This window comes from Anas platyrhynchos, chromosome 7 (genome assembly GCF_047663525.1).
Source record: "Anas platyrhynchos isolate ZD024472 breed Pekin duck chromosome 7, IASCAAS_PekinDuck_T2T, whole genome shotgun sequence".
NCBI lineage: Eukaryota > Metazoa > Chordata > Aves > Anseriformes > Anatidae > Anas > Anas platyrhynchos.
Genome location: NC_092593.1, coordinates 39,791,115 through 39,813,050, shown reverse-complemented (window position 1 = coordinate 39,813,050; position 21,936 = coordinate 39,791,115). Strand labels below are relative to the sequence as shown.

General features: G+C 36.2%; 1 protein-coding gene across 8 annotated transcripts; it reads right to left on the bottom strand.

Annotated features, from left to right (window-relative positions):
- Positions 1 to 416: 416 nt before the first annotated feature.
- Positions 417 to 19,707, bottom strand: CFLAR (CASP8 and FADD like apoptosis regulator). 8 transcript variants are annotated; one of them, XM_013094744.5, is made up of 12 exons: positions 19,153 to 19,707; positions 16,608 to 16,780; positions 14,763 to 14,826; positions 14,217 to 14,648; positions 13,748 to 13,853; positions 12,389 to 12,524; positions 12,127 to 12,224; positions 10,987 to 11,038; positions 10,267 to 10,316; positions 9,214 to 9,292; positions 4,326 to 4,839; positions 417 to 3,391 (listed from the first exon to the last, which is right to left on the bottom strand). In XM_013094744.5, exons 4-12 carry the CDS (start codon positions 14,510 to 14,512, stop codon positions 3,253 to 3,255), a joined length of 1,470 nt encoding a protein of 489 aa, XP_012950198.1. In that variant the 5' UTR covers positions 14,513 to 14,648; positions 14,763 to 14,826; positions 16,608 to 16,780; positions 19,153 to 19,707; the 3' UTR covers positions 417 to 3,252. The 8 variants fall into 8 exon arrangements, with proteins under 8 accessions (XP_012950198.1, XP_012950196.1, XP_012950195.1 ...); XM_013094742.5 differs by lacking the exon at positions 14,763 to 14,826 and having other exon boundaries at positions 19,093 to 19,707; XM_013094741.5 differs by lacking the exon at positions 14,763 to 14,826.
- Between the last annotated feature and the right edge of the window lie 2,229 nt (positions 19,708 to 21,936).

Below are 21,936 nucleotides of genomic sequence, written 5' to 3'. Positions count from 1 at the left end.
ACTCTCAGAAACAGAATATATCCTATTGCTACTATTTTAGTAAGTAGTAAATTCAGCAGCATTTAGTAGTTAGGCTTAGCATCACTCAAACGCTCATAAATAAAGAAAAAAGTAGTCAAATCCTGCAAGGATATTCACTATTATTCTTACATGTACTTCCTTTCTCCCTTTTCTCCTGTTATCTTCATTCTCCTTCTGATATTCATGCTGTATTTCTCCTCCAAATCTTCTTTTCCCTACTTTTCCTTCTCTTGGTTCTCCCTACCATTCCCCTTCTTGTTTCTACTTGAACTTACAGTATTTCTTTCCCTTATCTCTCTGCCTCCTCTTGGTTCCGTTCTCCCTGCATCTGGTGTCTATAAGGCAGCAGAAGTGCTTGTACCATGTAAAGGCTAGTAAGGAAAATGAGAAAATAATTTCTGAGAGGAATCTCGTTTATTAACATCACATACATATAGATGACAACTAAGAATCACACCTTATTTCTACAGCCACAGAAGAGTCTGTATTTGTTTCATACCATTTGCTTCATTTACCACCCACTACAGGAATTCTTAAGATAGCAGATCTGTCATTTGATAATCCTTTTCTTACCCTCACAAACATCAGCAAAGGTAGAGTTTCAAAATTATACTTGTGCTATACAGTATTGTATGCTAGTCAGTTATAAAGTATTCAGTTAAAAATGTATTTTTATTATTTATCACATACAAGCTGTAAGTTCTTTACTTGTGTGTGTGTGTAACACAGAAGAACATAGTTTTAAGACACAAACTATCATTAAAGAGAGAAGCAATATGGAATTAGTGTATGGAAAGAACCAGTTTAACAGGCACTTTCTTACAAATTAGAAACCGAAAGGAAGAATTGACCTTTCCCATCACTGCTATGATGTGTTTATTTCCAGATCTATAACATCATGAAATTTGATTTAATACTTTTTACATTAATGCTTATAGAGAACAAGCTTCTAGAGAATCTCTGGATTTTGAAAAAGTTGATTTACTATCATTTTTCCTCCTATGCCTTATAATTACATAAAATTATAGTAACAAATAATACACATACCCATAATTTCAGATACAGTTTTGGGTTACAATTCCCAATTCAAAGCTATTAAAAAGTTTCCATATACTTTAATTAACAAGGACACTATAGCTTATGAAGGGGAAAGAGAAAAGTACGGTGCACATAGGCTTGTAATACGGCCAGAGTATTTTTCTGATTTGTGCAAAAAATTATCACAACTGTGAATTCACTTTCTATAATTAACATGTAAATAAAACAAAACACAAAATTAAAAAAGACGCCACCTTAAGATTTAATTGTTATAAAACATACTTTATATACATTATACAAAATTATATATTAATATAAATAAATACATATAGTGATCTTAATGTTTTGTATAGATGGCTAAATAAAGATTGTAACGTAAAGCCTATTCAGTGTGTTTCTCTTCCTGGTACATTCTAAAAATCTTCATCAACCAGCAGTTTAGGAAACCAAGTCTCAGAAAGAAACTGAGCCTACATCACACAACAAGGAAAAAGGCTCCTGTGTGCTTACAAGACTTAGATATCTCTTCTGCCAAATAAAAGTGATTTTTATTTTCAATTATAGAAGCTACCTGAAAACTATTTTGATTTTTTTTTCCTGAATTAAATATAAGAAGATTGTTTTTTTAAAAAATAAGATATTAAAAACAGCATCAAGCCAACATGCAGAAGTACAGCATAATATTGAGGAATAAAAAAGTCACTGCTACCAGAGTAAGTTTAGTGGCCATGGCTACTGTAATTAGTAACAATGCACTACTGCTAGCTATCTTTTAGACCTGGTCTATGATGAAAAACATTGCTGGTAAAGTGATATATAAAAAGCACACCTACTTTTTGCTCAAATAATATGCAGGTGCACTAGCAAATTAACCTTTTTGCCATATTTTTGCTCAAGGAACTAGCATACATATGGTGTAATTACACTAGAAATCAAGGAAGGCATACCAAAGCCTTGAATTTTATTTTTTCTGCATAGGAGACTATTATAGAGTATTAAAACTTTGCAATTAGCCTATTTAAGTAGGGAAGAAAATGCCATAGATTTATCCACAATGGACTTCAAACACAACACATCCAGGTTTTACTGTTATATAGACAACTGAAGTTCAATTGTCTATATAAAAAAAAAGTTCAGGTCAACTGAACTTTTAATGTTAAGCATCTATTCCACTGAAGAAAAAATTTTTTTACAATTTTCACTCCTACCTTTTCTAGAGGGATGAGGGCAACTTGAAAAAAGGAATCAGTTGAAGACGGCATATCCTTTTCCCTAAGCAAAAATTATGTGTGTAAAGGAGTGGTAAACCTAAGGCAGTGGTTACTACGTTTTGGTTCAAATGTAAATAACCAGTGTACTTTTACAACTATGCCTGGTGCCACATATGTGAAATATGGTTCAGCTTCTACACAGCATCTGCCACAATCCCACTTTTTTTTTTTTTTTTAACTGCACAGACAACCATAAAACACTGCCAAATGTAGACTCATTTTGCATCAGTGGAAAATGGCACAAATCCTGTCAGACCGTCTTTATTAACATACAACTCTTGTATGCTGTGGACAGTAGTGATGACACAGGGTTATGGGTGAATCACAGCTTCTAATACACCAGACAGATAGAATCCAAATTAAAAGACCACCTCTCTCTTCCTTATGTTTTGCTGAAGTCTGTGGAGGCACACAAGTCAGAACTTGTTACCAAAGAACTGGTGTTGCTGGGTAGGCATCCTCTCCTGTCACATTTTTCATTATTAAGTGCTGGGAATAAGTACCTGGTCAATTTTTAACAGTTTGTATGCTGAATTTCAATGTTTTGCACGGGCTTGGTTGTTTTAAGCAACAAAATATGAGCCTAGATTGCACTGATATGAGGTATGCTAAAATATAAACAATATAAACAATAAAACCCCTAGAAAACATACAGTTTAGAGCTCTTTATACACTGTTTACCTGTTGCACTTGGTTGTACGGTCTGTTGCTGGTCTATGCAATAGCTGCCATTATTATCCAATCTTTCAGAGGCCTTTGTATTAAAATATAAAATTTAGTGCCTTAACAACCCAAAATGCTTCTAAATCACTGGGTTTAGAAGCAACAGGCACTTCAGATACATATGCAATTAATGTAAGGGTGAATGTGGATCACGGTAAGCGTTTCTCAGCTACTTCAAACATATTCTTTCCAATAGCGGTTAAGTGGGAGAAAGAAAAAGTTTTTTCCTCAGTGTGTGCTGGAGCAGAAGTGAGTATTGTTGGCTTGGGTCCATGGTCTTATTCCATTCATAGACTTTTCTGTTCAGTTCCGTATGGATATCCAATATAGACTGTTTCCTGCAGCAACAAAAGTAAAAGCTTTTTATTAGACAAGGAAGCAAGATACTTTTTAAGAATCCACAAGGTAGAAGATAACTATAGACTCGGCAAGGAGAAAGTTTCTTTATTGCAGATATTACACCTTTAAAATACAAAGCTGAATATGCACTTTGGAAATCTGTTGTATACCAAATCACCACTGTGACAATGGTTATGCTGACATCATGATCACCTGTGATTTCCCTACAAGGGTTTGTGAGAAGATCTAAATCTTAACCTGCAACTACATTGAAAAGCAGTTGCTAGCTCCCCGTTAAGTCAGTTATACAAAGAAAATCACTGTTGCTAAAGTTATTTATCTAAGCATATCTGATTTTTGCTCAGATCTCTTTTGATAACCTCTTTAGATAGACTAATGTCTTCTGATAGTTTTAATTCAAGATTATAAATTGGCAATCTTGTGGTTTCCTAAAGCATGGGTGAATTGTATCGAAACAAAGGACAAAATCCTCCCCTCTCAACTGCCTTTTTCCTGAACAAACAAACACTGACTTCTTAATTTGCAAGCAAATCATTCTTAATGATTTAAGAAGCAATTCTCAACTTGACAGAAGCGTGGTGTGCACCTCATATTTTGGAAAAGGAAGATTTCAAATCCTGCCTAAAGCACTAAACACTAGAGTAATGATATACCAGGACAGGTTCTTCCCTTCTCACTCTACAAGCCTTCATGCCATAACACACTTATTTTACCCTCCAGAATCAGAAACTTCACTCCCACTCTAGACTACATTCCTGTGACATTGTTCCAGGACCAGGTACACTTGTCCTTTAACACATGACACATCACAAAGGCATTTTGCAAGACCAGAAAGGATTAAATTTAACATATCTCTTTCTCTAGGACAGTAGGATGCCCTAGAAAAAGTTTTTTTTACTATGTTTTATTTACCTTTTATGAGGATTACGGAGTAGCTCAGCCAGACAACGCAGATAATATGAGGACGAAGTTGGAGATTTTTCTATTGTAGACACATCCACCTTGCACTGACTCCAAAAGACGTCTGCTACTTGGGGAATTGTGCCTTTCAAAGGGATTTTTGCATTAGCAATCATTTTATCATCATTTCCATCTATTTCCAACAGACTAGTACATTCTTGCTCATTTTCAGGAACAATATAGCTCTGAATAAAGAAGAGCTTTGGTTTTCCTCGGAGTTCAGGACATGAATCTGCCATAAAGTATTTCTTTATTTGTTCCAAAGGGAATCCAGTAGAAGTCTGGTCTGTACAGAAAATGCTCTGAGGACTTCCACGGCTGACCAATATGCAAACGAAGCTGTCACAATTCCTGTGCTTCTGTAACCCTGCAGCTTCAAGCAACGTTTCATTCATGGCATCCATATCTAAATGTCTGTGGCAATGAACGTCATAGCCTAAGCCTCTGAAGGTCTCTTCCAGCACATCTGAAAAAAGCAAGATGTGATTAAGTCACAGCATACCAAGGCTCAGTTGCAACTATCCAGAAGAATTACAGTATTTACAGTATTTCAGTATTGGAAATAGGATGTTTATTTCATCACAATAATTCAAAAATCAGGAGTACTTGATGCTGATTGCACAGTACATTACATACACAGTGCTATATGCATGTTGTCTTTAACATGAGTTATGCACATCCTGACAGCAAACACACTATTATGTAGTGTGTAATTTGTTCCTAATTCCACAGAGTTTTGTGTGTTTTCATTAAGAGCTAATATCCCAGGTTCCTAGAATTTAGAATATCAAGCAAGAGAAGACATTAGAACATGCTTCACACAGAACATTCTTGAAATCATAAGGAGTGCACTGTATAGCGTGGGAAGTTTGTTTCACCTTTTTAACTCTCCAAAATTACTCTGAATGGTTATTACAAATATACAGAACTAGATTAAAAAGAACAGAGGCTCCCCTTCATCAGTCAAAAAGTAACCTTCTGCAGTCACTTATGCTTACTGTTATATAAAATCAAATTAAAAGTCATGAGTTCCAGATGGAAAACTGTAACAAGTCTGTTACAGTGACAGAATAGCATTTTCAGGAATAAAATGCTCAACTATGAACTCTTTAAAATATGCTAGAAATTAAAACTGTAGGCAGCCAAAAAAGAACAAGATTAAATCTATGTTAAAACTGTGTTAAACTTTTGCTGCAGGAAAGTATAATATGCTTTGAATAACTACTTTGGATATTTATTAATATGGGAGTGAAACCAGATGCAAGTTGGTTAAAACCACATGTATCTAGCTATGCAGTCAGAGAACCACAAGTTACTACTATGACTTATAACTGTAGCATCGTATCTTTAATATAAACCATGTATACATTGCCTATACAGTGTTTCTGATAATAATGACAGGAAATAAGAAGTACCACTTTTATGCAAAATGCCTTACAGGCATGAGAAACTAGACTGTTCCTTGACTTCAAATGTTTAATGATCCCTAATTAGCAAAGGCTATTTCAGAAGTAACTGGCAGCAAAGCAGGAATTACACTACCACACTGTTCTCCTCAAGAAACACACAGTGAAAACATAGAACACATGTCCTAACTTACCTCGGTAAAATACAGGCTAGGTACAAACTCTGCATTATAGCAAGGTAAAGAACAGGAACCACTGGGTTTTGTTCCAGTTCTGTTAGTTTGACAAAATGTTTGTAAAATACTTCCAAATCCAAATAAACGTCTGGGATATTTTTGAAGTTGAAAGGAAAATACACTTTAAACAAAACAAAACACTCTGAAAATTCAGGTGGAAGACAGATCAATTGCAAAGGTATCTACCCTGAAGTAACTCAGTACCGTTTAGGAGTTATATACCTGATGAAACACTTAAATCCATTAGAGGGCAGTAATACACAGGCAAAACAAGAGTGCTCTTCCTCGGATTCAGGTACCTCGCTAGTGCTCATGTAAACTGAGAAAGATACAAGCCTTGGTATATAACTTTAGATCACACATACACTGTGTCATAATTAAAAATAATACACCCAAGAAACTGTTAGAGCTGCTATCTTTGTTTAACAATGAATCAGAAGTTATACACGGTAAAAATTTGAGATACAGCAGTTTTACCTTGAGATGAGAGAAAACAAGGGATTACATGTAGCAGCACCCCTAGATCAACAATCATTCCCCAACAAACCACCAGCAACTTTTGAGGATTTTCCCCAATCTATGTAAAAAAAATAACCTTCTCTCCTTTTGTTTATAACATAAGGATAAAAACTATTTTCTAAATGGAAATGAAAAGAGCAGCCAATAACCATTTGAAAAACAGCAAAGGAGTATTTTGGTTTCAACTTTTATCAATATCTGATGAATTCACATTGCTCGTACTGAGCATTTTCAAGTTTGTGATCCTTGTTCCTACATCATTTATCATTAGTTTAGCTTCCTCATATTAAATCCTGCGATAGCTACAGAATCCAATGCACAACAAAGATACAATTCCAAACTTTCTCCTTGCCCTCTTCTCTCTCTTTGGTATTTTCAGACTTCAGAAGTGACTCCAGAAATCTCAAGTAGTTAATACATTTCTAGAAATTCCTTTAAACAATGTCACACCTTGTACCTCACCTGAATCTTACTAGAACAGTAATGTATTTCAGTGAAGTCTTGCTTTCTACCATGTTAAAATGCTGATGATGGATTGGCAACATTTAAAATCTGAGACATGAACATGCAGAGGCTTAATTCCTTCTGCATGCAATGCAGACATGTATGGAGACTGAGGCATGTCAAGACTTGGTTTGAGTAGTTTTGGGACAACAGCAGCAAAGCCATGATTTAAAGGTAAACTTAGCATGCCAGATGCTGAACTCGTGGCCTATTTTTATCATTTCCAGTCAGCAGGATCTTCCTCCTTCACATTTATTACTTCCTTTACTTGAGCAAGTACTAAAGCGCCTATACAAGCACAAGAACAGCACATTTTATTTCTAATTCATGAGCATTTTTCTATTTTATAGCAATTACTGCAAAGGAGTCTACACAGTACACTGCACATGACAAAAGTCTGTGTCTTCAGAGGAAGAGGAAACCTAAATTCGTTTGTCTGACTGTGAACTGACATAGTTCTTTCTTTACTTCCTGTTTTCTGAAGTGCATGTGCCCTGTCTACTTCTATGTTGCTTCATTTAAAAACTCAAGACTGGCATAATGAAATATTAAGTAACTCAGCTCAGCACATGCTCACATCCCATTAGAGAAATTTAAAGAGGTGATTTTCCAAACAAAGCAATTTTTAAATTTCCTATGTCTTCTTAAGCTCCCTACAGTAACACTTCTCAAGCAGTACTTTTTTTTTTTTTTTTGCATTGACTTTTAAGAAAAAGAACTCTAAGTAATTATTTTTGTACTGGACCAGACTATACGATGCTGCCTTCCAGATTAAGGCTGCGTAAGTTTTTTGAATCAAAAGTTCTATTCACTAAAGCTACCATGAAAGTGAGAAGAGGGGAGAAGAACAGAAGCAGGCAATAGGACAGAGCAAAATTTTTGATCTCAAGAATCCCAACCCAGTATTTCATTCCTTGGCAAGAAATGAAATGCTTTCTTTTTTTCTTTTCTTTTCTTTTCCACTTGGGGAAAAGTCAGCATAATTCGTTGTTTTTTTTTTTGAGAGTAGAAGTGAAGAAGTATATTAGATTGAACAATTTAGTTTCTACACATTTTGTTCTCCCCTCCCCCCTTTTGCAAAAGAGGTAATTTACAAACTTAGACAGAAAAACAGATCTCAAAGGATGTTTCCCAGTTGCATGTAAGTGGATTCGGTGCCTTCCCTTGTCTCCATGCGTGGCAGGATTGTGAATCTGTTTAGCTCCTGATATTCTATGGGCAAACTAAGTCTATTATTTTAAATAATTTACCTAAAATACTATTATCAAGCAGACAGTAAAATTTTACTTTGTGTTCTGCACCCCCTTCTCTTCAATAACTGCATCAATAATAGCAATTGGTCTGTCTGCTTGGAAAATTAGTTAAGAAAGTGAAAAGATATGCCCACAAACCCTCCTCCCCTACATCTCCTAGCCTAACCTATTAAAAAAAATCTGCAAACATTCTCAAAATTTTTATTTCTGGCTTCACTGTGTTCCAGTGACCTAGAGAGGGAGCTTTTTCAGGAGGGTGGGGATGTGGGAAAGGTATAGTTGTTTTTTGCTTATGCGAGGATCTTATTTTTGGATTCTTCAAAGGAGATCAGAAAAATTCATTTTTAACCACAGCACTGACTACCTTGAATTCTAGATGCGTTTTTTTTCCCCTTTTTTTCTCCCTAAACTGATTTGGGAGGAAAGAAAAAAAAAAAACACACAGATTTCCCTCCCCTCTAAAACTATGATAACAGTTTCAGGTAAACAGTGCAAGATGTAACAAAGGAGTAGGTGCATTATTAATAAAGAAGCACGTGCCTTCAGCTATTCGAAATCTATGGTGTTTAATATGATTACTCTTCAAGTCAGTAACAGTTTTGTTTCGCTGAATGGTAGGAAACATAATCTTCATAATCTCTGCCACTAACCTGCTGTATGACTGTAGCTTAAGTATTCTATTTGTCTCTCTGGATATCATTTTTCCCCCCTTTCTATCTCCTTATAAGTTCTTTCATTTAGATATTCTCAGGTTGGGCCTTCCAACTCTCCGCTTTAGAAGACTTACTGTAATTGACAGATTAGCTATCTTAGACAACATTGCTCTTGTCTGGCTGGAAAACAGACATCATATTCTTTGTACTAAATTGTTACAATTATCTGAGAATAATAGGATAAGGAACTTCAATTTCCAGAGACTTACCTGTGTCATTACCAATACAATCTATGATCAGGCATATTCCTAAAGGTTGACTTTGCATTCTGTACTGATCATTGAACACCTGAGGAAAGTGAAAGACAAATACCAAGTTATTATGTCGCTCCCTCAAGTTACAGACTTGATTCTTTTGTCAAATTTAACCACTTCCAACCTATTCAATCACATTTTGTAAATTTTCCACAGAGTACCTAGCAGAAGCTTACCTACTGGAATTTAATGTTTTACCTATGCAACAAAAATTCAGGAGACACAGATTCATGTTTTTTCTGTATTTCATGTACAGGCTTAACTTCTGTATTCTTCGAAGTGACAAATGTAGAGAATTTCTGTGTTCTTCAAGTGTACAACAGCCATTAATCATCAGAGAAACAATTTCCTTATTTTATTAGTGTAATTATTAGTGTATTATTATTAGTATATTTTTAGTGTATTATTAGTATATTATTAGTGTATTAGTTTAATTTTATTAAGCATGAAGCCTCCTCATTCCTCAAAAACCTGCAATGACTCTACACAATCCATCTCTCCTCAAAGAGATGGACAATTTGCTGTAGGTAACTCCCTGCTCCTGACATACAGCAAAGCTAGCAAAAAACACTACTATTTTTACTATCCTTACTACTAATACACAAAGCACATCTTTCTCCTATCTGGAGAGCAAGGGCGTAAAAGAGAATTAAAGAACAATACTGACCATGCAGAAAGAAGCCCTGTAATTTCTAATGCAAGAGGTCTGATTTCAAACAGGTTTTGACTTAGTCTCTGCTCATGAATATGCAGTTCTTTGTGCACATGCTTTTTTCACACTGTTGCTTGCAGTATTATCTTGTGTCAGCAAGTATTTTGTATTAAAACTATCTTCTGCAAAAGCTATTCAAAGAACCTCTTTATCACCAAGGAAGATATGGATGTACACACTGTTCTTGTTACATGCAGTTACAGGAAATATAGGAAATGAAACCTAAAGAGAACTCAGGTAAACACCTACAGAGGTTTTTATTACATTTTCATACATACATATGCATAAGCACTTACCTTATGAGACGCTGGTCCTGATTCTTGAATGGACATGTGGACTGGTTCTTCTGTGGTTAAAACACACAGAAGTAATCTCAATGTATAGTTAATGGTAATATTTCTTTGACAGCAGATCAGTTAAAAAGAAGCCTATCTAGTTTGGTCAAGTTCTCTTTCATCTAGACCTCAGTTTCTGTGTATGGTACTGATGTTGATAAAGTAACAAAAATTTTCACTTCTTACACGTTACTTGGATTGCGTTCTACATTACTTGTGACTAGGAGGAAAAAAACAAACCAAGCAAACAAACACACTATCTCTCTCTTATGCTGAGAAGTCAGTCAGCTGTTCTTTTAAAAGTCAACACACACACGGTATTTGCTGGACAACTTCCTGGCTTTGTCAAAACTTAATGAACACAGATGCACTACACTGGCTTCCAGAGTTGGCCAGACAACCTCTTCCATAACTTTATTAATAAACTATTTATTCAGTTAAAAAGTTGTGGAGGTGGACAGCATCAACAATTCTGAGGAAGTTTTAAAATCTGGCAGCACAAGCAAAACAAATACAAGAACAAATAATAAGACAAGGCCCAGTTTGTAGAGGTACAAAATATCTTCTGTTCCTGGTAACATCAACTGGTTTAGTCACAGCTATCAAAAAAACACCATTCTTTCAATAAATGAAATTAACTCTCTCTTTTAGATTAGCAAAGAGTAGGTAAGATGCTCTTACCTTGAAAAAAGCTTTGTCCATTTTGTGATTTTTCCTTGTTCACGTTCTGGATCTAAAATGAAGAAAGTGGTGTATTTTCATCGTCTTTCAAGAACAAATAGTTATATCTTCCAAAAGCATAACATAGTAATATTTATCTTCCTCAATAAAAGAATTACATATTTCGTGTTCAAATCTATCTGCTATTTAGAATTACAAAACAACAATTAAAAAAAAAAGGAAAGAAAACGAATCAAAAACCCTTTGTCTTTAAAAAGTTACCAGTTTTCTAGGAACAGCAAAGGAAGTTTATTCCCTACAGTAGTATAATAAATAATAATAACAAAAAGTCTGAAGATATGAATTTTGTTTCCTATATAGCAGCAAGGAGGAACTTTCACCAAAATCAAGAGGAAATTAAAATAGTATTATCACAATATGGAAAGTCAATGTATACTCTTTCCCATCAGTTTGGAAAACAATGCTGTTCTTTGTTAGTAAAAATAAATAGCATCAATATCGTTTTGTATTTAAGCTTTATACATATATATATTTATGAGATGTATTTCAGAAAACATTTCTATGCAAGGCTAAAGACTGCAAGAAAGGTCACGTTATTACAACATCAGATCTAACCCAAACATAAAAAGTACTGCACACAATAGGATTTGATTCAAAGTAATTGGGTGGATGACTTTTGGTATGTTGACGGACTTTGGTTAAAATTAGATTAAAACAAACAAACACAACATCTGAAAAGCTCTCATTAAAAAGTAAGCTATAACCTTCTGCTAACAAAGTTTAAAAGCTACTTTCCCTGGATTTTGCAAAGTCCACAGTTATGAAGAAGAATACTGTGTTCTGCAAAGAACAGTCAAAGCAAAACCCCAAAGTAGTAGAAAAAGCTTTTAAGATACATATTTCATATTCCAAACTAATAGGAAAAATTTCACAAAGGCTTCCTAAAAGAGATCTTTCCCAGTGTCAGAAAATCTAAATCAGGCCTTAGACCCAGCAAACAACAGGAACCAGAGACATAAAGGAAATAATGTTCTTGTCACTAGCAATCTGTCATTCCTTAGGCTCTGCAAAGATGAATCCCCTTTCAATGTCTTGCAATACTTAGAAATAAAGGATCTGCATGATTTGTTGTATACTTACCTCTGAATTGTAAGGAGGATCAATCAGACTGAGATTAGGGAGAGATGCCTGAAGTGCATTTACATATACTGGCTGAGAAGGAACGGAGGACATAAAAGCTGAAAATTTAACAGAAAGACACAGAGAAATACGCTGTGATATATAAACTGTTTGAAAAGCCTAAACCCTTGCATGCAAATACTCTGACTTGTAATTTCATCTTTAGTAAGAGCACATCTGATCCTTATTACCAAGACTAACCAGTGCAAAAATACCATTTTACCTTCTTGTTTGTACTTCTTTATCTTCTTAATCAGGTCTATCCTATGAATACTTTGGAAACACTCTTCTATCAGATCCAGCTGATTAGGAGCCACCAAATTTAGTTTCTCTAAGTCGATCACTAGAGCTAAAAAACTCTGTAACAGCAACAGAAAAACAAACTGTTGTCATAGAATATCCTGAATTGGAAGGGACCCACAAAGAGTATAAAGTCCAACTCCTGACTCCACAGAGGACCAACCAGAAATCAAACTACTTCTGAGAAAGTTGTCCAAACACTTCTTGAATGCCAACAGGCTTAGTACTGTGATCACTTCCCTGGGGAGCTTGTTCCAGCACCTGACTAGGCGGTGAAGAACCTTTTGCGAATATCTAACCTGAACCTGCTCTGACACAGCTTCATGCCATTCTCCCAAGCCCTAATGTATCTCAGTAATTTGTTTTCTATTACCAAAAAGAAATCCAGAAAATAATGTGGGCAGGTGGTAAAAGTTGTAATATTCAGGAGCTAGGCACGTTACTGCTTAAATACTAAGAAGGGATTATCTGGAAAAAATATCAATAATTCTTAGTATTATCACAGGAGTGATAAAATTAAAAAGTGACATTATTAAAAGCAAATCTAAGTTTTTGGGTGAACAGTTTCACATTTCCTTGTTACTATGTAGGCAGACACACGGAACATCACCTCATATGCCACAAAGTAATAGGTAAGAAAAGCTTTGGGGAATTTGCAGGTATTCTCTCCTTCTTTGGTAAAAACTAACCAACTGACAAACCAAACAAAATAAACCACCCTCAAAAAAAGATGACAGAAGCCTTCTGTGTTCTGTGCACAGTGGTCAAGCTTTCTGAATCTTCTCTACTGAATCTGTGCTTTCTCAGGGCACTCAGAACAAATATTGTAAGTACAAGCATCTAAAGAATGACAATATTATTAAATTAAAATTATTCTTTTGTAAATGAAACAGAACAGGAGAGCACAAACATAGTAACTGCTGTCATAAATTAAGATATATTTAATACTATTATTGGTTTGAAATTCTACATATTTGAACTTTCAGATCAGTAACACTGAAGAAAGGTTTTTATTTTTGCCTTCTGCCTGTGAGGTTCACACTAACACCATTCACTACAGAAACTCTTTACTGTTCTCTCCATTTCTTTAGCTTCTTTTCTTGCATTAAAAAAAAAAAAAAAAAAAAAAGGAATGAAATAAAAGCAACTACTCCTTCCACACTTGACCTCTATCTACTCCTGCCTCACTACCCCTTGTAGTACGGTCTCCTCTCCTAGCTACCTTGCTTTTTACTTCAATTTCTTATTGCTTAAGAAAAGAAGAGTAGAAGAAAGATGTTACCTTATCTTTTGCCAATTTCATACGAGGTGCATAATCTCTGAGTAGAAAAACAAGAGAACCTACTTCTTCTTTTTCCAGATTCTCATTAATCTCTACCATTAGTACCCTGAAATAAAGTTGAGGCATTATTAAAGGTTTAGCTTTCAGGAAAATTCTACCTTTGTCTAACCGCCCAACTTTTCCCACATTCTACTAATCTAGAACTATACAAACATTATGATTTTAATTGATTGACATATACAAATTGCATAAAGATAGATGCTTATAATGCCATTACTTTTAACAAATTACTAAGGCTTACTTTAGGGATTAAACTAGACAATCTTTTCATTTTAACTCTTGTATGATGTGCATGTCTGCTTTTCTTTTACCTTCAAGACATAGTAAAACAAGCAAACCAAGAAGTGCACAAACACACAAACGCATGAATTTTGAAAATAACAGTAGCTTTATAATCTGAAATAGATACCTGTAATCAGGGACAAGTCTGGGACTCCTGGCAAGGTTAAATTCCACTGTTATTTTTTCAGTCTTCAAGATCCTTCTCAGCAAATCAAACCTCTTAACTCTGTACAGCAGCTCAGACAATCCAGGAAGAGAGAGTTTCTCCCTCTCATTCAAAGCCATCAAAAGCTCTCTCAGGTCAGCAGTAGCCAAGTCAGGAACAAGGTCTCGGCAAAGGAAAACCATTATCTCACCTTCTTCTTTATCCAATTCTTCTACAATTTGGTGAATAAGGACAGCTGGAACTTGGCACTTGGTCATCACTTTGTCACTGTCCCTTTAGAAGTGCCAGCCTTCTGTCTTTTAAACAGAAAGCCAACATGACACGAAGTCCATGTCTACCACAGCACTTATCTGGTGTTCAGTCACAACTGGATGCATTTTTACAGAAGTAGTTCTGTGGAAGAGAATTAGAAGTCTCTAAAATCAGTAATCTACACAAGATCACTACTAACTCTCCTATCTGACAGCCTTTACTTACAACTAAAAGGCCAACTTAGTCTATACAGACCTTTGGTTCTCAAGGGGTTCTCCCAGCTGTTCATTACAGAACAAAAAGTAGTTGGTAGGTCATGCTGGTAAGAAAAAATGGAAGTCCTTTTTAAAGTAAAATTACCTTAATTCAAGCCTGTAAATTCCATAGGAAGTGAAACAAAAGTCATCAGCTTGCTGATGAGTGTAAGTATTTCAACTGCTTCTGGAAATAAGAGTTAAATTCCACTGCAATACAAGTCTAAAGCTCTGACCCGTTTCCAACAACCCACCACCCTTCTGCCCACCATTACCTTTTCTGCACTGAAGTCTTAAGACATTTTCAGGAAGTGTTTTGACAGCTAAGAGGTAGTGTAACCACACATTGTAGCCAAGATGATAAAAACACCAACAAGCAAACCACATATAAAAACAATGTTATCAAGTAGGCACTTTGCCTTAAATGAAGACAAAATAAAGTAAATATTTACAATATATTTACACATTAGTTATCTTCAAATCCAGGAATGGATTGATTGTCTTAGTTATTAGTATAATTTAAAGTGATTCCACTCTGAATAATTAATGGGGTTTTAAGGGTTCCCCCAGCACTCTCCATGCTCACAAATGTCAAAGACACAACCACACAGAGAAAAAAATCCAACCTTCTGTATGCAAAGTGGTTAACTCATATAGTTAAGCCACAGGCCACCTTTTTCTTCATGTGACATTTGTATTTTATCATACTAAAAATTTAAATGAAAATTCAAAACAAGAAAGAAAAACCACCCTTGTGATTAACAAAATAACTGGGGTGCTATGCTCAATTTCCACTGCCACCAACTATGCAAATTCTATCCTTCTCTGATCCCCATTACCTAAACAGAGAAAGATTAAATGAGCAATCTGAAGATAAATCTTAATCCTTAAAAGAAGTCCAGTTACTACACTGCACAGTTTTGTGTAAACCATTCTGTAAAACAAAAGCCAATATGGCTTCAAATACTAATACACTGTAAGATGCTAAGACCTGGTTAACATTTTTAAAGCAGTTTCCGCCCTTAGTTACACATTTTGGAAGTCAAAATTAACAACGTCACATATTGTGTCCATGCATTACGTATATGAGTTCGCTTACAAGCATTTTTTCCCAATGCTATTGAAATGAAAAAAAAGAAATCTATACCCTTACTTGACTTTCCCCAGAAAATGTGTAAGAGCTGAGTTCAACTAAACCCATAGAATGGGTTCCACTACCCACTGAAAGAGCAAACCAAATTCAAGTTCCTAGGGCAAAATCTCTCTTTATCTACACCTATCTTAGTGAGTTGTATTTTCCATGGAGTTCAGTGGACTGCAGTGGATTTTTCATACACTTACATACCACAGTGTAAATGAGACAGAATGTATTTGCAATAGTCCTCAAAATGAGGCCACTTGGACTCATTTTCAGATGCACAGAGCTTTCAAAAACAGCTGACACTAACAAGGCTGTAGATACCCTCCCTCCCATATGAAAGCATTTCCCAGGTACATACAGCCAGGACTTTCAAAAGAGTTTGAGTAAGTCATACGTGTGACTCACTCTAATGGGAGATGGAAATGCCACTTCTTTTGGCCATTCCAGAAATCTCAGATAAACTATTTTTTAAACAACTCTAATTGATTATCTTTCTAATCTTTTAAAAATATTAAAAAAAAATACAGTTGTGCATGTGTGTGGAGGGGCAAAACACGAAAAATTAATAGTTGTATTATCTAAAAATAATCTGCCTTTAAAAAATACAATTTATTTTTGTGAGCTTCCACTATATAAATCACATGCTCATTATGAAGAAAAAAAACACAACACTGATCAATACTTCCAGTGCTGAATCTCTCTTACCTGTTCACAATCTTATCCATAAGAACGTTGAAGAACTGTCATTTGATTGTTGTTCTATCACTGATCCAGATCCAGCACACAATAGTTTGCAACCAGTATTTGCCAGTGATGGTCTCTAAACAGTTGATTGTATCAGCTCATTTGCTATTGGTCAGATATCAACATCACAAATACTTAAGTTTTGTAAAGTGAAGGAAAAAAAAAAAAAAAAAAGAAAAAATGAGCTAGGATCCCTCTTTCTTCTGTATGAATCCATAAATCCAGTGAACCAGTAATGATGCACCAAATACAAGGAATAACAACTGTGCATACATAATCATTGGTTAATAGCACTCACTCCCCCCATAGGGTTCTAAATGGGCAACAACAGAGCAAAATGATGTGCTTTAGCATCTGAAACAGAATTTGTGCACGTGATTTGTCAGTATCACTGCAAGAAAACACTTAATATTTTTGTATTTGGTGTTTCAATGCGAAGCTTATGAAGTGGGAAGATGGTTAAAAAAACTACCACGAGTATTACACATTCTCATTTTAAAAGAGATCCAGCATCATTCCAAATAGCTGAAGTCAAACACCACCACCAATACTGACAGTAACATTAGTGGCTGAATAAAGGCCTACACAAGGAACAACAACAAAATCTTTTTCTTTCCTGTACTTGAAAGAAACACCCAGGCACAGTGAGGGAAAATAACTGATGAAAGGGCAGATTTCTCTAAGTCTGGCTATTTTAGCTCACTCTCACCCCAAATTTCCAAGAAAGAACTCTTCTGGGAAATACTTGCAGTCTCTCTATTCTAGTCTCGCTGATTCTAGGGTGACTCATCAGTCCTCCTGTCCCCCAAAAATGACTAAGAGAAAAACTCAAGGAGGTTAGTACAAAGTGCACTTAAATACCAGATTTTGGTTTTCATTAATTTTGAGGCTTTCTTGAACAGAACTGACAATTTTAAAGTTGAATTGACACCTGTGGATGAATTTCTCATGTACTGCACAGGAAAACACCTCTGTGATGGGTCTATTTGTCCAAGTTTGCACTGACTTTTGACTCTTGGTAAGCAAGGTTTAAAATATTTTTTAAAGATAAACCTGAGACTATAAACAAACATATTTACTCCTTAGAGCACAAAGCATTTCCATTCCACACTAGACAAACAAGATATATTAATCTGCTTCTACAAAGCTAATGAATTTAATTACACTCCTATTTCTGAACTTTTTCACACTGGCCACAATTCATACAGAACTGAAACTAAATGAGGTCCAGATTTCTTTTATTTCCCCCAAGATGCAGCAAGTTACAACATACTAAAAATTCATACACAAAGACATGCAAGGATATACTAACTCCCTGCTGGCATTAACAACTGGAGGTGTATACATTGCTCAAGCAATTTTACTCTTTGATGTTTAACGCCATGCTTAAACCTTTGCTCCCATGATCGCAACAAAAATATTGCACAGCATACAAATACCGGTGTGATTAGCAAAGCATAGTGACCTGTATTAATTATAAGGTCATCTATCATGCCTCAGATTAAGAGGGAAGGTTTTTCAAAAGAATTTGGGAACCATTTCATACTCTACACTTCGTCTGCAGTGAACCTATCACTTCAGACAGCATTTGTTTAACATTTCACAATAACCTCTACAGCAACAAAAACAGGATATATAACATCAGTGGGTGTGGTTATTTGGGAAATGCTCTTTGTTTCTTCCACAAGATGAGCTCGTGTGGAAGCCACTACACAAGAGATGGAGAGTAGGCAGTTACTTTACTACAGCAGGTACTATAGCTATATTTAGTGCTTTCTCCACTTTGTTTAGTTTGATGAGGTAGAGATGGTGAAACCATAGTGTTAGCTGCATTTTGAATCCGTCTAATCTAGCATTTTTCCATGTTAAATGCTTCAGAGCATGCTCCGTAACTTTAAAGTATTTCCTGGAAAAGAATGAGTACGAGATTGTAGGAGATATCCAGGGAATACAGGGAAATCCCACAGTAACTTTCACATTTCTTGTTACTGGATTAGGCTTAAGTCATAAACTATAGGTATAAAGTAGTAGTGACCATGCAAATTTCCATTTAATAATGGAGCAGTTTAGCACCCCAGTCCTCCTAATAAAAAGGAAAAAAGAAAGAAAGGATCAAAAAAACGCGCACACACAAAAATCAAACTACCAACAAAAATAAAATTGGCTTTACCCTAGGGAGTTCATGCAGATTTTCTAACTACGTCAATTTAAATCACACTTGGAAAATAAAGAGGAGTCTCCGCTCTGCAAAGCAAAAAGGCAGTGTCGGGATTCCCTTTCTCCTCACGAGCAAGGCCGGGCTCATGCCCCACTTGCTGCGAGCTCTCCACATCCGGCCCAGCCCGGCCGCCCGCCCGAAGGCCAGCCCTGCCCGCTCCCCAGAGAGCCCGGGCTTGGGCACGGGGGGAGGGCCCGATGCCGGAGGACAGTGGGTTGGGGCGCCTACCTTGAAGGCGCAGGCAGGAAAAAGTACGGAGGAAAAGGAAGAGGTGAAGGTATAACGCACCCAAGCGCGCCGGGGATGCCTCATCTACACCAGCGGGGCCAGGTTCAGCATTGGGAGGAGGAGAAGGGGGGAAGGGCGGTGCCGGCTTAGCAACACGCTCTCCCGCACCAGGCGTAGTTTCGAGTAGGGCGGCAGAGGAAATCCTGACTGCGTAGTATCTCCTCTTTCTCTTTCACATTCGAGTTTCAGAGCACGACTTTTTCAAGTGCTTTTCGCTCATGCTTAAGGTTATTAGCGACTACAGCCACCCCTCCGCGTAGATAGCAGCAGTCGCTGCTCAAGGCTGAGATCTCCCCTTGCTGAGGGACAATGGCACTGGTTTCAGTCGTTATACCCTCATTATTCATCTGCCGAATCGTGTTCGTCAACCCTTACGATTTCTCGCGACTCCAGCCATTTTGGGGCGAGCGAATGAAAGATTACGCTTTTGTTTCGCAGTATTTCTCAGGGCAGCAAATAGAGCTGCGCAAAACTCTGCGCACCCTCAAATGGCGGCCGAGCTGAAGCGACAGGAGACGTCACCTGCGCGCAGCCCCCGCCCTTAAGCACAAAATGACTTCCAGGTCCTTGAGGGGGGGAGCGGGGGCAACGCTGTGAGGAAAAGGGGCTGGGGGGTGATCTCGTAGTCTGTGCGCCCCTGGACCGCAGACGACTTAAATAGATTTTCCGATGAGTAAGGTTTACCTCTATATTTTTTCCGTCTTTGAGGCTGGCAGGAAATAGTCTATTTCCAGGAAAGGTTAGTATTATACACGTGAAATAAAGATCTTCATAGGAGTAGAACGTGTATAATTATTAAGAGATCTGTATATTCTACAACATTGGCAAAATATGTTCATCCTAAATTAAGGCAACAGCCTAGGTCAGTGACTAAAATGCTGTCTGCCTATTAAATCATTGAATGATACTATCTTAATTCATAAATATATGAAAATTACATAGACGATTTCAGTGTAACAGTGAACATGCCCAATATATATCTGTGTAAAATGTTGGTAATGTGGGAATAAAAATGTTTTTTCAGTTACATTGTTTAAAGGTAAGGAACTTGGTATTGAGATATGCTTACAGTGATAAGAAAGCTTAGCAGGTGACCTTGTAAAATGCAGACAACCAGACTCCTTAGAGCAATTAGGCGAAAATCACGGTGTCAAGTCAGGTAAGCGAAGAAACATTACCATTTTGAACAAAAAAAAATCAAAAGAAATTTGAAAATTAACAGGCCAGCAACTGAAGGCCATGTGTTGTCTGTGAAGCATCAGATAGTATGGATTACCTGGATTATCCAGTCAATGGGGAACAGGGGAGGGTCCCAGTCATCGAGAAATAAAGTATATAAACTGCACTGTGTTACTAGTAGGTGCGCTTCTGCCTGTGGGACACCCACCATTGCAATCATGAATAAAATCGCTACTTCACTGAGATCCTTGCCTGATCCCGTTATTGGCTAAAGTGTTTCTCACAGTAATATACGATAAACTCTTAATAAACAAAATGATATTTAAAAAAAGTTGTGGAGGAATGCATTAGTTTGTCAGCCAAACTAGATTTGTGTCAGTGTATTTTACATCTTTTGGTCCAAATAAAGTAAAAAATACACCAATGAGAAGGGCCTTGAACAATGTCATGCAGAGATGTAAAAACACTGAACAGTACAGCTGCCAGAAAACCAGATGTTTATTGGTGCTAAAATAAAACTTACCATTTCACCAAGAAAAGTTGTGTAAAAGTACTTTAAAAAAAATTATATTTAAGCCTTTTTTTTTTTTTGTAAATAAACCTGCAATTTGTGAAATTACTTAAAGTAACTTTCCAGTTTCCCCACAGTGGAAGTAACACTATATAAGTGTCTAGTGGTACTAAAAATTCGTCACTTTTGCTTTTCTGTTTAGTGACACAGATATTGTTGTCTGTATTGAAAACAGATAGTATACCCTCCTTTGCTTATGCCTAAGGGCATAAGAAATACTTGAAACAGGGTATCTAGCCAATGTTAATTCCAAACACTGCAGAGGACATTCTGCCAAAAAGCTGTTTTCTACTGTATTTTTCACTCCAGGCATTCTAAAAACACTAGAAGCTGTTGTACAATGCAAGGAAAAAAACTATACTTAAAACAAAAAATATAAAAGAATAGGTACAAAGGACTCTGTACTAATGCAAACTTACAACTGAAATTGTATACCAGAAAAATGAGTTCTCTTTTTTTCACATATTTAAATTATGCTGAAGTATATTGGAAGTCATATTAGGATAAGGTAGTTAGCGCTGAGTGAAATGTACTCATTTGCTTAGTAAATATGGCAGAACAGTAAGTTTTAATTTCTATGTATTACACAGAGCAAGTTATTTTGGTGCGTAGTGTCTGCAAATTAGTTAATTCTTCAATATGATTAAGGTATTTTGGTATTTTCATATACTTTTAAGCAGTGTTGGGTACTTTTTAAAGCTTTATAGTAATATTTTTATTTAGAGTCAAAAGTGGATAATAAAGTATACTTTTAAGAAATGACAAGTCATGCAAGACCACCAGCAAATAATAGCTATTAAATCTTTAAGTAATACGATACAATCTCTCTTAAAAGCAACACACATTCTTGATTCAATAGAATGCTGGCAGGGCTTTAAAGGACTGGGCTGACAGTTTCCTCTGTACTTTAAAAGATGGTACAGCAAGTGCATGTGTGTATCTTGTTTTCTTTCAGCGGACAGAAGTTGAGGAAATTGCTCTGGCTACATTTTTTGATCCTTTCATAAAAGCATAATAAGACCAAAGAAACACGA

Bases quoted from the DNA above. Each gene is read 5' to 3' on its own strand.
- CFLAR (XM_013094742.5), bottom strand. From the start codon at position 14,512: ATGACCAAGTGCCAAGTTCCAGCTGTCCTTATTCACCAAATTGTAGAA. The intron at 4,840-9,213 runs GTAAGTCTCTGG...TGCTTTTTTCAG, and splicing joins TTGTATTGGTAATGACACAG to ATGTGCTGGAAGAGACCTTC. The intron at 3,392-4,325 runs GTAAATAAAACA...TTGTTGCTGCAG, and splicing joins CTCCGTAATCCTCATAAAAG to GAAACAGTCTATATTGGATA.